The sequence below is a fragment of the Monomorium pharaonis genome, chromosome 6 (genome assembly GCF_013373865.1).
Source record: "Monomorium pharaonis isolate MP-MQ-018 chromosome 6, ASM1337386v2, whole genome shotgun sequence".
Taxonomy (NCBI): domain Eukaryota; kingdom Metazoa; phylum Arthropoda; class Insecta; order Hymenoptera; family Formicidae; genus Monomorium; species Monomorium pharaonis.
In genome coordinates, this window is record NC_050472.1 from 19,057,624 (window position 1) to 19,073,929 (window position 16,306).

Here is a 16,306-nt window from a genome sequence, read left to right on the forward strand (position 1 = left end):
TCGCGGTTATTCACATTTTTCTCTTTCGCTCCGATAATAATTACATCGTCGAAAACTCTTACTCTTCTGTGAAATTGTGTCACGTATCACTTCCGTATCTGAACTTTTAACGTATTTTATGACGATAGCTCTGTTATTCGTAATCGTGTTACACTATTGTATTCAGTGTAGAGATGAGTGCCCTAGACGAGACATTAAAGCGGGATTATCTAATTTCTAATCACGAGTGACTCCAAGTCAATCTTATTATAACGCTCTAGCGAAACGCTTCACGGTCGGCGATAGTATCGAACGTCATACGTGTTAAAACTGAGACTCGAAGAGCGTTACGTTAAAAGCCAGGCATGCAACATAAATAGCTTTCGAATTTTAGCCTCTTCGCGAACTTTGACAGCGCAGCCGTGTCTCCACAATATTTAGCAGTGTTGGAAATTACACAATTATAATATCCTTATATATTAAATTTATTTTATAAGCTAAAGAATTAAAACTCTTATTTCCTAATATTAGTTAAATATTAGTTAGAAAATAATTAAATTATTGTAATTCGCATTGTAAATAATGCACTTACATTACAGAATTGAAAAACGAAGAAATAAAGGAAATAACTTGTCTAAGTTAAATCCTGGCTACGTCTCAGATTTGTTAAGATTATTCGATAAGTTGTTCATAAAAATAATAAAGATACATGACAGTGTTCGTATTAAATATCAATAATCAATAAAGCTATGCTCATGTAACAAACATTTAAGCAATCTTATCAACAATTAGATATAAACAATTTACCAGCCTATTATCTCTCTATTAAACCCATTCTCGCCTTTCTTCTCTCGTCCTCTCTTTCGCTATTTCCTGCGCACAAACTTTCATAATAAGAATTCACGTAGACACAAAAAATTTCCATCGACATCGTCTCTCGATTGCTATCAAACTCTCTCGCCGGAGACAAGAATCTCCCGTACTTTTTAAGCTGCTGAAGAGGGGCACAAAGCGAGCTTTCCCCTGGACATCACGGGGCACGGAAACAACGTGCGGTCCGTCGAGCTGCAAAAAGCGATCCCCGATGATCACTTTACCCGATCGCCGTTTACGCACGGAAGTCAGACGAATGTGTACGCCGATCCGGATGCTGACCGAGGTTCAAAGTAAGACTCGGACCCGGCACTCGGTGTTGAGCGCAAAAATTAAGATTTCGCGGGCGAAAGTACGAACGGGGGAGGGAGAAACTGCCGACGTATTGATTCTCGGTCGGCGGCGATGGGAGAGAGAGAGAAAGAGAGAGAGAGAGGTGGCGGCAGCAGCGCGCCTGTGCCCGGCAGCCGTTCGTTCGTTCGTTCGTTCGTTCGTTCACGTAGACCGAGCGCGAGCGCGGGAGCGAGAGCGAGAGGGTAACTCCGGCAGGTTCGGGGTGGGAATACCAGCGCGAGAGCGAGACGGCCGATTCACACAGCCGCACTGTGGCCCGTCGTCGTCGTCGTCGTCTCCGTTCTCCCCTGGTGGATCCTGCCACCGACCCACCGAGCCGCCGCTGCTGCTGCTGCTGCTGCTGCTGCTGCTGCTTCCGAGTCCAGTCTTCCCCTAAGCACTCGGCAGGCCGGTACCTGTTTCTCTCGAAGCCGACGCGCGCTCCGTCGTTCTCGCGCGCACACATACACACAATACACATACGTAGGCAGGCTCTTGCGTACGTCACTCACGTCCTCCACGTATATAGAGGCATATATACGGCTCCTCTCGCGGTTCAGCCACTCACCCTCGCGAAACGGCGTCGCGTACTCGCGTACGGACACGTGAGCCTAAGTGTGCGCACACATACGAGTGATACGTGCACACGGACACACACACATATACGGTTTTTCCTCAAAATACACACACATACACACACCCATACGTACGTACATACACGTGTCGCATCAGCAATCGCGCAATCAATGATATGCGTACAGATAGGTAGATACGAATTGGAAAGCGACGCCAGGAAGGAGCTGTCGAAAACCACGCGTACATCCAGGTGCATACGCACATCAGCGCGGCTCACATGTCGTCCGCCCACACTGTGTACGCGCGCACGCGAGAGTACAGGCAGCGAGTCGTGCACCCTTAACAACGACAAGCGGTCCGTCGTCATTGACCGTCATCAGTCATCATCACGCGCGCTAATCCGCTTGGGAGCAGATTTCTCGCGCGCAGCCTAAATCTTTCTAGAAGGTCTCTTCTAGAAGGTCTCTCTCTTTCACCTGGCAGAAACGCATCTTCGCCAGAAGAATCGGCCCGGCGACTTTGGCCCGCAGGCACGCGTAACAGGGTAACGATTATTGGAACACGCCGGGTTCCCGGAGCCCCACTTCGAGGAATAAACTCTCGAGGCTCCAGCGGAGTTTCCTGCGGAGACGCCGAGGCGTCTACTTCGAGAGAAGCAACCCCCATAGCGTCGAAACGGCGCGTCAACGATCGTTTCAACGAGAGGACAAGAAACCAGAGAGCCTAAAAGAAAGAAAGAGAGAGAGAGAGATCGCGAAGATCAGCGAGAATCAGCAACAATCCACTTTTGCCGTCAACGGGTCATGCACCTCGTCGAGAGGGTGACGACGAACTTGCAAGAGCGAGCTCGGCTCGACACTTACGGCGACCTCACTTGCCCGGATACAAGTTCTGGACCTGTATTAGCCTAAACGACCAGTGATCTTCCTACAAACAAACACAGAGAAGGAGAGAGAAAAAATATATTATATATATACACATACATATTGCACATACTTAACCGTCGCACGCGCGTCTATTTTTGTTGCCACCGTCGCGCGCCGCGCAAGAGAGCGGCTTCAAGGAACGGCGGAATATCGAAGAGCTCCAAAGTATCACTTGTTAATGAACACGAGATTATATCTGCACCAAGGAAGAGAGTGAGAGAGAGAGAGAGAGAGAGAGAGAAAGAGAGAGAGATAGAGAGAAAAGTAATATTTCTATACCTATAAGAGAAGAGCATACATATCTTAACGACGTTGACGATTCATAGTATATTTTAATCATACGCAAAAGTCGGGGCGGAAAGCTGACGGTTGAAGAGAGGAGCGGAAAGGAGACGAAGATATAAACCGAACAAAACAATCGTGACACGGCACAATAATAAACGACCTTAAGAACAGAATATAGTATAATTAATGGTAGATTAAAGAAGGAAGAAAAAGAGACTATTGTAGCGCGATAAGACTAGAGACGGGATCCCGAGGGGTCCGTATCGTTGAAATTTTGTATGCCGGCGGTGTATTATCGACGAGGAAGCATGTACGAGGGCGGCATGGCTGGTGAACGACAGGTACGTTCTCGCGATGTAACGATCCACCGATACACCGGCTGAATTACCAAAAGTTTTCATCATATCGACTACCTCCCTTCCTCCCCCCCCCCCCGTATCTGTTGTTTTGAAGAAAGAAAATTTTTAAGAGACTTATCGGTATCTCTTCATTACTTTATAAATCACCGGCGTGCTATACATTTTACAAAACCTAGTAACGAATATCACATACAACAGATGCCTATGATAAGTCCTTTATGGACACATCAGTTCTTATTCTACATTTCAAACGTTGCACCTGACATTTAAAATCCACTTTATATTCCAGTTTACGTAATATATGCATTAAAGCGTAAATTTATCGCATATGATGTATATATTACTGGCTTTTAAAAACAAATTACGTCATTTTTCTCTTAAATCTATCGATTGTTATCTGAAATTCATCTTAATGTATCTGCCTTTTTACAGAAGTAATAAAAACAACATTAATGGAGTTCTTTAATATATAATTTTGGACTAGATAAATCAGCATAACTTAATAAATATTTTATCATAATTCTAGAATACGGCTATTCAAATAATTTTAAATCTCCTCAAAGAAACTTTTGAGGAAAAATTCGCAAAAGCTTCATGAAAATGCCAAGATTTCTCCTTAGAATTTCGCCTTAGAAACCGGCGGAAATGTCATAAAGCCGAGAAGATTATCGTTTATCGCGTCGGTGTAACAAAAAACTAATTTGGAACTCTTTGTTGAAAGAGTGTAAAAAGAAGAAAATTAATGATCTAGAAAGCCTCAGAGCGAAAATATGGAACTGTAGCTCATATTTTACGCATTTCTTAATTAATTTAAACACGCAAATGCATTGTCTCTAAGATTACAGAGCAACTAATAAAATATCCAATTTCTCAAGTTTTAATTCAGCTAAATTAAGTGATAAAAGTCATAACATGTGAGATATTTTTTCATTTAAGATGACGATAGAAAAATATATGATACAAATAATTGAAACGTGTTTAATAGAAAATATAAAATATCTATCTTAATTACGTGAATCGTGAAAAATAAATGAAAAGGATATGTTTAACCATTTCATCAATTTAAGAAGATTCTTATACATTTATATGTAAATACGCATTTAAATTTTTATGCGCACATTGTTCTTGTGAGGTGTCGCTTTAAGAAAGACGACTTGCCTGCAAAAAAGAATTATATTAGAATTCTTAGTTTTCCTATAACAGAAAATTTCACAAGAATAATATGCTAACAAGCTAATGAATAATTATATTTTCTTCCACGGTGCTGACGTAATATGCAGAGAAATGTATAAATTTTACGGACGAATAAATTTTGTTCTACTTGTTCATTTGTACAGTGCATTTATAAATAACACAAATTTTTATTATGAAATAATTACGTTTTAATTCGTTTTTTTATATTACTCTCATAAGGAAATTATAATTGATTTAAAAACAATTTCAAAACATTCATATTTTTGTAAAAAAATGTGTTCAAAATGTTTTATTAAAAAAAATTTTTTATGTTAAATATCATTGAACATGTAATTGAACATGACTCCGATTCTACCTTAAGCGTACGTTATCATAAATAATTTATTCGATAAATGTTGCTTAAAGGTAGAGGACCTTATGAACAAGGGATAAAGGTCATTAATCAAGTTAACCGTGATTGTTTTAAAAGTCAGTCCTTGGAAAAAATCCCATAAGAAATATAACAAACTGAGCTTTAACAAAATCATACAGCTAGAAGATAGGGGTTATAGGTGAAGTTTCCATCATAAATCCTGATAGACTTTTCCATATGGAAAGAACAGATCGTTGCATCTCAAAGTATTTGCAGTAAGATGGATTCGTGTTATAATCGATTTTCCCCTGAAGGCTACCGATATTTACAGCAAGCGCGTTTATCTTCTTTATAAAATATACCTTATATAACGTTGTATGCGTTGAATCGAAGAACGAAGGTGAAGAGTTTGCGCGATTAAAATTGTACCCTTTTCAGTGACAATCGAGCTTCGCGAAATTCAAATTGAAACGGGTAGGCGGAAGTCAAATGAGCACAGGAAACGAAAGAAGATTGCATGCCAAATTGCAAGCGTGAAATAACGTTCTCGTAAATTCCTAGAAACATTCAAATTCTCGTGACTGTTTACACCTGTAACAACTTACGATAATTTCTTTCAACTGTGAATTTTTCGCGGTTTGTGCAATCATGCAATCGTGCGTTTTTCAAAAGTTGCCTTTCATTAAAAAAAAAAGTTTTGTTAGGGTAATACATTTTCGAATATAGATATATTTAGATCTTAGAGTATTCGAACATAGATAAACCTCGATAACCGGTTATTTCGTTTTAATAATATTATTTTAAATGAGAATGCTTCCAAATAGAACCATTTCCTCTACTTCCTATCTCCTTATACATACACCACGAAACGCTATCGAACCCTTGAACCCTCTCGTGTTAGGGAGAATTCCCGGAGGAAATTACTCTTCCAGCATTCGTATAATACAAACAAGGAACTAAATAAAAATTTTCAGGTCGACTTCTAAGCAAAATCGAGAACCACCTGATAAAGCAATTAACTTGAAATTACACGGAGAAAATTTTGCAGTAAAAATTATCATGGTAAACACGGAGGAAGCAATTAAGAAAACTTTTACTACGTTTTTTATCAAATTCCCATAACATTTACATTACTTATGGTATAATTCTTTAAAAATATCTTCTCATGGTCCACAGCTACTATCGTACACAGTAATTTTTACTATAAAATTTTCTCCGTGTAGATATCAGTGAAATTGTCTTCTGACACTTAATAATTTCATACAAATTTTTTACATATTTATTCCAAAATTACAGCAATATATTGTATATTAAAAAACTAATATACTATAATAGCACAGCCAAAATGTAATTAACCAAACGATATGTTATATAACAGAACAAAAGTGTTGCCTTTTCGACAATTTAATACACATTTTATTAACAAAAATCATGTTTTTTCTAACAGTAATAGTTGTAATAAAAGTATAATATATTAAAATTTATGAAAAAAATTAAGTTTTATAAATTAATTTAACAAACCAAGTTGAATGATCAGATTTTCCGATAAATCGTCATGTTAGTTATTCACGTTTGAAAATATGTATTGCGTTAGTCTGAGTATCAATAAAGTTGTGAAGCGTCGGAAATAAAATCGTGTAAATTATCAGCAAAATTCATCTACGTGCTTCATAATTTAAAGTCACGCAAGTCTATTAACGCTTGTGTCAAGCCACACACTGCGCGTGTCGGCCTAATCTTTTCACAATGATTGCGCGATGTTATAAGTTTTCGTGTTTACTCGGTTCGGCGACCCATTACTAATTTTAACGCATAAATTGTAACGTAACATGCGGTTTACGTAAAATAATTAAACATGCGTCCTCTCTATTTCTCTCGTAGTGGAAATCCGGCCTGCGTTACGCTTGCGTAGTTCATCGGAAACGAATTACGAAGGGAGATTTATGCGCCATTCGCACGACAATAAAACGACGGACGAGAAGTTCGTCCTTCTATCACAACAAAGCTCGTGGTCTTCGCTAATTTTCAACGATTAAAAGCATGTCATTTGCAAAACGAGTTTCTGTCACTCGTTATAAATATGTCGCACTTTATCTAATTTGATGTCCTTATTTAAAACTAGTATTCAAGGATCGTTTGTATCTAGTGTAGATGTATTACAAAGATACTTACAAAGATCTTAAATACACGCAACAAATTAAATTAATTCTAATTAATTGCAGAATTAATTACAGAACAGATTACAAAATTAAAAAAAATATTAAAATAATATCAACAAAGTTTTAAGATGAAGATACTTAATATACTTAATATACTTAACTCTAATAATAATAATATATTAACAGGTTCTATCGGAAATAAATATATTTAATAGTTTAAAATAGTTATAATATAAAAATAATGATAGTTATCGTAGTTCTATCCTTTGTTAGTTTTATAAAAGAAAAGGTGAAAGACCGATAAAACCGATAAAAAATTTTAAAAACCGATATGGATCTACGTAATTTTGGGTCTAATAATAAATATGCCATGAAAATAAGAGTTAATTATATAGCCTTCAACAACAATTTTGAGAAAGGAAGGAAATATCTTATGGCATATCTATGTCTGGAATCCAATCATGAATAAACGGATTACCTTAATCCGGACCTGCTCTATCTTTATTTATACAACAACGTCGTTAACCAAGCTATGTGAAGAGGATTTTCACGAAATTGGTATATTCAATTATAATCGAAGAAAGCATGTAGGATCTTTTTATCTTTTAGAAATGTTATTTATCTACAGCTACGAAACTAATTGCTCAGACACAAGATATTTGGAGTTTGTTTTACGCAAATTTTATCAAATATTACAATTTTTTAGAAAATTTAATAGAAAGAAAAAATTCTTGCCAATGATACATTAATTAAAAGTGAAATGTTTAAACCAAAAAAATGTATTGGCTTGTTATTAGATTGGAACTACAAATTACATTACAAGTCAAAAGCTTTTGAGGAATGTATAAACATTGACAAAGATTTTCACAAAAACAAATTGTAATATTTGATGAATTTGTAGCATAAAATACACTATTCTGTGATAATTAATTTTATGACTGTAATTTTGTTATATTACAAAATTAAAGATCTTGTAATACCTACAGAAAAAAATTGAAACAAATGAGTATTTTTATATTCAATATTAAATAAAACAAGCTGCCAATTATTAATTTTCAGCTAAAATGTAATCGTTCAAATTAACGTGAAAAAATCATCCACCTGTATAATGATAAAAAATGTACAGTAAAATGTGTACCAAGTACAATGTTTATTAGTCTGGCCGATTTAATACGCGTCACATTATAACGCATGTAAATTTTCTATAGCCACTCGCTGAGTTCGTTCAACGAGTTAATATAAACTTCATGTCAATGGAACTAATGGCTTTCACCGTGATTAACTATATATATAAACATCACCGCGAAAAGTGTGCGTTTCATTAACATAAATAATTCTCCTGCGTGAAATCACAAGAGATTACAATTGCCGAGAGAGAGCTAAGCGATGAACAATAAAATATTATGACAAACATAAATAATTATTCAAAATTTCTATGCTTTGTACAGGAGATAACTAAAAACAGAGTTAGCTAGAAAAGTCCATAAATAGGAAAAATGGTAATTCCGGTTTTTACTATTCTGGATTCTTAAAAAATTATTTAATAAATAGAATAAAGTATCAAAATTTATAAAAGTAACTAATGTCTAATATTAAAAAATATATATATAATTTTTATCATCCTAAACAAATCTCTATTGCCACCATGTAAAATTAAACATTAAAGAAATGTGGAACACTAAAGTCATACATTCTGAATATTTGCTGTAGCTCTTTCATAAAACCTGATGCCTTCTTTTATATATAATGAATACATATAGACTTGTATTAGTGAATATTTTGTGCGTGTGCGTGTGTGTGTGCTTTTGTAAATATGTATATTTTATTAATACCTTTATATGCATTCAGGGACGTTGTGCTCGTGTAACAAACATTACATAATTTTTAGGCTATGCACAGCATCAGCTTAATATAAAATATCCAAACAAAGTCGTATTAAACAGAATTCTGGATGTTAATGAAAGAAATAATCAGGAAGAGAATGATAATTTGATCGAATAAATGAGAAAAGGCTCACATGAAACAAGCACTACGATGTGAGAGACGAGGGGACTCACGTTTCATAAGAATCATGCGGGGTCTTTTATGCAAAAAGATATGTTTGTTTTAATTAGTAAATCATAATAATAATTATAATTCACTAATAGTAACAATTTTTTTAAATTTTAATTAATCTGTAAAGTTTAATACCTTTTAACATAAATTTTTTGCGGTTTATAAAAGATACTGATTTTCATCATTAGTATAAATTTTATAAAAAAAGCTAGAATGTTATTAAGCCTAATTAGAATATAAATAACTTCTTAAGTTAATATAGCAAACACAATTAATCAGAGAATTCACTGAAATAAGTCTTAGAATTTGATTATCTTAACTCTACAACAATCTGCATTAAATTTCGCGGAAATATTTCAATAACTAAGCTGGTATTTCCACATAGCTGGAACGCGTTAACGGATTGATAATTTCTCACGATTCGACAAACCTCGATATGTTGTGGCGTTACTTTTGAAATGGAAATGAACTATGGAACAATGGCTATTGGACTACTGAATTCTCCAAATTAACGCGGCTCTTTGTTCGCGACTCGCTCGTAGCGGCCAATGTTACACGCACTTGGCAGATCAATTAGCCGGGATCGTTCTAACTCACATTGCGAAGCAAATTGGTCTAGAAAACTCATTTCCATTTCCTAACTTTTGTTCCTCGATACCAAAATTTCTCCACGCCAGCAAAACTGTCAGCTGTAATCCCTCGTAACTCAAGATATTTATTCCTTCTCCTTCAATCTTTTTACTCACAAATCAAAGCGGGGGTTTCATTTATACTCCTCAGTGCCCCGGATTTCTCCATTCTAGCGACATAATCTCCGTCTTTTGTCATGACGGGAAATTGGATCGATCTGATCGCATTTGAGAAACGTCACATGCCTTTCGCTGTCATTTCACTTACACTTAGCACTTATTCGGCAGTGAATCGAGATTCGTGAAAGATGAAAATATGCCCACGTTGCCGATGTCAAATCAGTATTTCCGAAATTTCTAACGAAGCATGTTTGTGACTTCGAGAAGAAAAATTGACATATTTTCCTTTGAAAAATCTGTTTGTACAGATTGCGCGACCTCGGCGCAATCACGCCACTATTTGCCGTCACAATTTCGACAGATTGAGCATTTTAAGGAATATCTGGTTTAAAGAATCAGAACAGTTCAAAGTTAACGTAAATAAACGTGCGCCACATAACTTACGCAAAACAAAAATCCATTATGTCATGACGTCAGATTACGCAGAGAAAAAAAAATTGATTGAAGGTAAAGAAAAAGCCCAGGCTGTCCTAGATAAATAAAAAAACGAAAATCGTGTGCTACAGGACAACGAGCCAGGAAGAAAATGGCAAAATGAGAAAACTCGAAGAAAGAGGGCCGTAGACAGAGTGAAAGCTCATGCATCTTTTATAAAGGTGCGGAGAGACTTAGTAACTACACCGCAAGTGAGTAGTTGCATATATACCAGTCTCTTCTTTTAGGAAGAAAAGAAGAAAAAGAAAAAAGGTGTCGGAAGTGTGCACTCTAAAAGATGGTATATGGTGTGACTTTGACAATAGAGGATTTAACATTATTTACCATTTATATAATTCTCATTATGTTGGTTTATTAATCTTTTCTTGGGATATACATGTCCGGGTTCTTCATATCTTCCATAAAAATAAAGGTAGCGACTTCTTGCTGAGCTGATTTTAAAGATAAAGGTTAGGATTCTTTACAAAAAAATTAACACCTTTCGAGAAAAAATTAGTGTAATGTAATCATATGTAAATATAAATAATTAAATTATAAAAAGATTTAATAACATATATAATTTTATGCGATTATATATAATAATATCGAAATTTTGGCTCAACATGATCTTATATTTTTATAATCATATTTGTTCGATCTGTTTTCATATAAACATATGTAACTGAATATCATTACATACAGATAAAATCATATTATTTCCTCATTCAAATATGTATTATTATATATGATTGTATAACATATATGATCATATTACATTTACTAATATATAATTATATATAAATCATGTTATACATAATTGTTATATTTGACTATATACATGTAATTGTGTAATATGTTTATATAAAATTATATCGCGCTTTTGAATCTAATTATATTATAATATATTATGGCCAATTATATGATCATATATAATTGCATAACTCAATTTTTTCTCGTGTTCCTTGAGTTTCACTCCTTGTTTATATATTTCGTCAACAAATGTAAAATAGAATAAAAGTGAACAATACATGTATCTTCCATAAAAATCAAGATAAATTCTACCTGAATTCATTTTGAAAATCAATGTTAGGGCTACACATGAACAAAAATTGTTTCTTAATTTCGAAATGACGGATTCAATGAGCCAAAATGTTAATTTTGTTGTATTTTCATGTAAATTGGTATACATGTATACATTTTTTAAATTGCTGATGAGAAATCTGCAGTAAAAGTTCCAAAAATTAAAAAGGCGGATCTAATAAAGCGGATGAATCCATAATGTTAAATTTTGTTGAATTTAGGTGAAACTTATTTCGATCCACTATTTTAAACTTTGAAATGTTGATTATAGACATTCATAACTAACAACCTTAAAACCCTTTAAGTGAAAATTATACAAATACTATTGTATGTTCTGTATCATGTTTTAAAATGTAATAAAGAAATGTAAAAAAATAATAAATTAAAACAAATAACAAAAAAAACTTTAATTTAAGCAGCTATAATAAAAAAATCCCCAGATTAACATGCATGACTGCTGTACTTTTTTTTTCAAGAAACTTCACAAAGAAAATGTAAAGAGAATTCTTAAAATTATTCAGAAATCTAAAATCAGTCAAGTTTACTCATTGGATCTCATTTGCGATTCTCTTTGAGCGCTTTAATTAAATTTGTTTGCGAGAAACTTCCCTTTTTGCCTTCTATACTCACATCTATCATTCAGAATAAAAATCGTGTCTGCAACTATAAATTTATGAACAAATGCACCTCAACTATATATTATAAAGTTGTAATAAAAACAATAAGTTATACTAAAAAATTATAAATGGCATTAATAATTAATAGTAAATCATCGGAAGAACTATAGAAAAATACTATAAAATAATAATACAAATGTAGGTGATGGAAAAACTTATTGACTAATATTCGAATGCATGACTCTCCGTTCTCATTCCTAGCTCTATGATACACCATAATTGTTTGTTTACTCATAGTTATTTTAATCATATTTAATCGATGAATGTAAATTGGAAAAATATCACTTATTTGTATACATATATAATCGGTAATAAATATGTAATTATAGTTGAAGTGTTATTTTACTATAAATTAATAGTTGCAAGAATAATATTGCCGTGGTGATTTAAACTAATTTATAATTATTGCAACTAAAACCCATTTAAATGTAAATAAAAGAAAGAAAAGTAAAAGGTGTAAACCTATTACTGCCAATTGTAACTAAAACTTTAGTCGTAATAACTATAAAATAATTTATTGTACTATGTACAATAATTCTACGAATAAAACTTGTATAGTTGTCACTTTTATAGTTACCACGACTATACATTTTTTCTGCGCATTTATTTAGAATGCAGTAATAGCTCTCTTATTCTCAGTAAAAGAAAAAACTCGCAAATACTGACTTGCATATGTATTTTTAACAAGAAATTAATTTCAAAGTGATGAATTTTTACCAAGAAGTAGAAATTATATACTAAGCTTTAAATATGATATAAAAAAGTTCTGTTTGTATGTGTCCACACACTTTCGAGTTAATTATTTCAAATATTTTCACAGCGACTTAGCATGGATTCACACTGTACGGCACGAACCATCACGTATAATGACGGCAATGGCGGATATCAGTACTGGCAGGACAAATAAATGCATATGTTCGCACTGTCCGATAATTATCCGTCAATTGACGTTTAACAGTCACAATGAATTTATCTAGTGACGACGAATTGGGTCTTACAGCCTTACTTTTAGATGAAGACAAAGCCGAAGAAAAAAAAATTAAAATGGGTATATCCTGTATTCAAAAAAAGAAACTTAAAGGAGAGCATTCTTTAAAGATTTATTGAAATACAATGACAAATTTTGCACTTCAAAATGCCGCAGTACAAATTTTATAACTTGTTAAAATAAATTAAACTTTATTACAAACACAAAATGTCGTTTTTTAAGGCAATTTTACCGATAAAAAAACTTGCAGTTTGTTTTAGATAAATATTTTTTAATTGATTTTCTAAATACTTTGCTTTCTCGCCGAGAGCATTGAAATTGTCCCCGGGAAATCATAATATGATGGCGATAGACTTCGCGTTACAATTCTTGAAAGTGAAGAAGACAGGCTTACTTATAGTATTGATGAGGATGACGATAGTGACAGCAATAGTAATGTTACATGATGTGGTGTATGTGTGCACAATGTTGATGTATAATTAAACAAAAAATAATTATGCGTTTATAATTTTTTTCATTTCGAGATGAATGATAATGGAGAATATACTTGCGATTTAGCTGTGTTTTGATAATAAGAAGAAAAATCCTTTACCGTTGCTGTAATATTTAAAAAGAACATATCTATGGCAATGGTTAAACCAGTGGTATTAGCTGCGTTTTAGCAGTTTTTTTTTATTTAGCAAATACTTCATTATCACTGTTAACGCCATTTCTGGTTGCGCTTGAAATATATTTCCTTTATTTTTAACTAATGTTAGTGATAATTTTCTTGTTTATTTTTTTTTTCTTTCTTTAGCGTGTAACTCTTCGTGTAAAATTTAAATTATCCTTGCCACCAGCCTTGTCATGTTCTGATCATGATCTCCCCTATTGTCGACAAGTTATTACTTGTATCATCATTTCGATTATTTTCTGCACCATATTTATCTTCATTCCGTTCATGTTTAATAATCATTATCACTGACATCTTTCAAATTACTGCATATGTCCCTTTCTTATGTGAACAATAGTAGGAAAAACATCTCAACTTTAAATTTTTATTTCCTTATTTTTGAGTTCACTTTTTGTTAACGTTTAACGAAAAAATTTCGAAAACACGTCCATGTTTTTTTTTACAAATAACGACTAAAAAAAAGTAAAAAATATTTGTTAGAAATTGAGAGAGAGAGAGAGAGAGAGAGAGAGAAAAAGATAGAAAAAAAAATAAATAAAATGAGATATCTTACTTGAGAGATCTCGTTGTTAGAAATAAATGCTTGCATAATAAGTATTATAACAAAGTATTATAACAAAGAATTATCTTAACACAATTATTGTTAAATGTATTTCAGAAAATAATTTTACAATTATTGTATAAATTATTGCAAAATAAAAAGAAAACTTTACAGCATGAAATTGTACAATTATTATTCAGGAATTCTTAAATAAAGTTTTCAAAAAGAAATTTGAAGTAACTTGCATGAAACATTATTTGTAAATATTTGCTATTGAATAAATACTTACAAATTTTAATTGATTCTTTTATAACAAAAGTTATACTTTCTGCTTCTACAAAATGTAAAATTATTGCAAAAGTTTCCTATTTGGGCATGTAGTGTATTATATTTCTATTTTCAGTTTCTCAACTGCGCAATACATTTTTATGAAATATTAGAATCACAAAATTTATTTTTTAAAAGTTTTTAGCCATTGGTGCTTTATTATTAAAACAATAGCTACCAATTATTGACTCATTCAACAGTTGATTGTCATCCAAGTGTTATGTAAAATAATAATAGAGAATTTGATGCTCTACCACTAGCAATGTTAAGCCTACAGCAAATCTATGGAAAAAAATTGCCAAAGAATTTTGGAATATTTGAAATTTTTAAAATTATATAACTACTCTCGATGAAAAACGTGATAATTCAAACCTCCAGAAATAGTAGAGCCTATTTTTTTATTATAAAAAAACATTTTCTTCTTAGCATTAAATTATTAAATTCACATTATAGATTCATTGCAGTAGACGTAGACAGTTATGGATATAGGCAGACAAGAACAGTGACGGAGATTTATTTGCCAATTCTAAATTGCGCAAGTCCTTAAAAAAAATTTTGAATATCCCAAAAGACAATCCGCTTCTTAAAACGCAGATATCTTATAGTTAAGAATAAAGCATTTTTGTTAAAAATTATCTACTGAAACCATATCCTAGTTTACAAATTTCAAAAAATACATAGAAATAATTTTCAATTATCGTCTTTCACGCGCACAAAAAATATCGGAAAATGCGTTCGGAATACGTAGCCAAAAATGTCAACTTTACAATAAAAAATTGAAGTTAAAACCAGAAAATTCTGATAAAATTGTTTTGACTATCTGCATTTTGCATAATTCTCTCCGTGACAATATTAATGTATACACGATCATGCGTTCAATCATACTGACACTGTTTTGCAAAATTTATCATGACAAGAGAAAAGTGCAGTAAATTTTGCATTTAATGTTCGAGACACATTTAAAGAATTTTTTATTGCAGAATACGATCGCAAGACACGATAAATTAAAAATCTATTCAATCAAATTAAGACACAAATTAAAAACCTATTTTATAAGTAAAATAAAAACGTTTCATTCGGCTGGTTCATTTCCTTTGTGACAGACGCAGAGACACATGGATCATGAAAAATTGATTGAAAATGTGAAGGCCTGTGAGCCTTCATATATAATGAGCCATCCGAAATATGTAATAACGTTTCAAAGAAAATGCTTGGAAAGGAATTGCGAAGGAAATGAACCAGCCAAGTGAGATGAAAAATTGTCCTCCTTCAAGTTTTCTTTCTTTTTTAATATAGAATTTAATATAGTAATATTTCTTTTTGATTTCTTTTCATTACTCTTTTTCTTTGGCTTTGTTTTTGTCTAAAAATAAAGCCATAAGAGCCAGTTCCTCGTCACTAGATAAATGAACCATTGCGACTGCTAAACGTCAATTGATGGATAATTGCCGAAGCAATGTAAACATACGCATTTTTTGTGCCGGTGCTGATGTCGACACGTGACGGTCTGTACCATATAGTGTGAACCGACCTTTAAGAGAATGATAGGTCGGTGTTGATATGTCCTGTTGACGGAACGTGTCGGTCGATGTCAGTTAGTATGAACCCTTAGGGGTTGACACTATATGGCACGAATCGTTACGTATCGGCACGACAAAATATTGAAACATGCAACACGTTTTAAATGCGTTAACTAAAACACTAAA

At 33.1% G+C, this 16,306-nt stretch overlaps 1 protein-coding gene across 5 annotated transcripts in view; it reads left to right on the top strand.

Moving 5' to 3' along the window:
* LOC105828721 (alpha-catulin) overlaps positions 1 to 16,306 on the top strand; it is a 94,720-nt gene that overhangs the window by 29,260 nt on the left and 49,154 nt on the right. Inside the window, exon 1 of one of the 5 annotated variants that reach the window (XM_028190881.2) lies at positions 3,180 to 3,313. The exons of the other annotated variants lie outside the window; for them this stretch is intronic. Within the exon in view, the coding sequence (XP_028046682.2) occupies positions 3,251 to 3,313 (63 nt within the window). The 5' untranslated portion in view covers positions 3,180 to 3,250. Of the gene's footprint in view, positions 1 to 3,179; positions 3,314 to 16,306 lie in introns of those variants that run through there. 5 annotated transcript variants of the gene reach the window in all.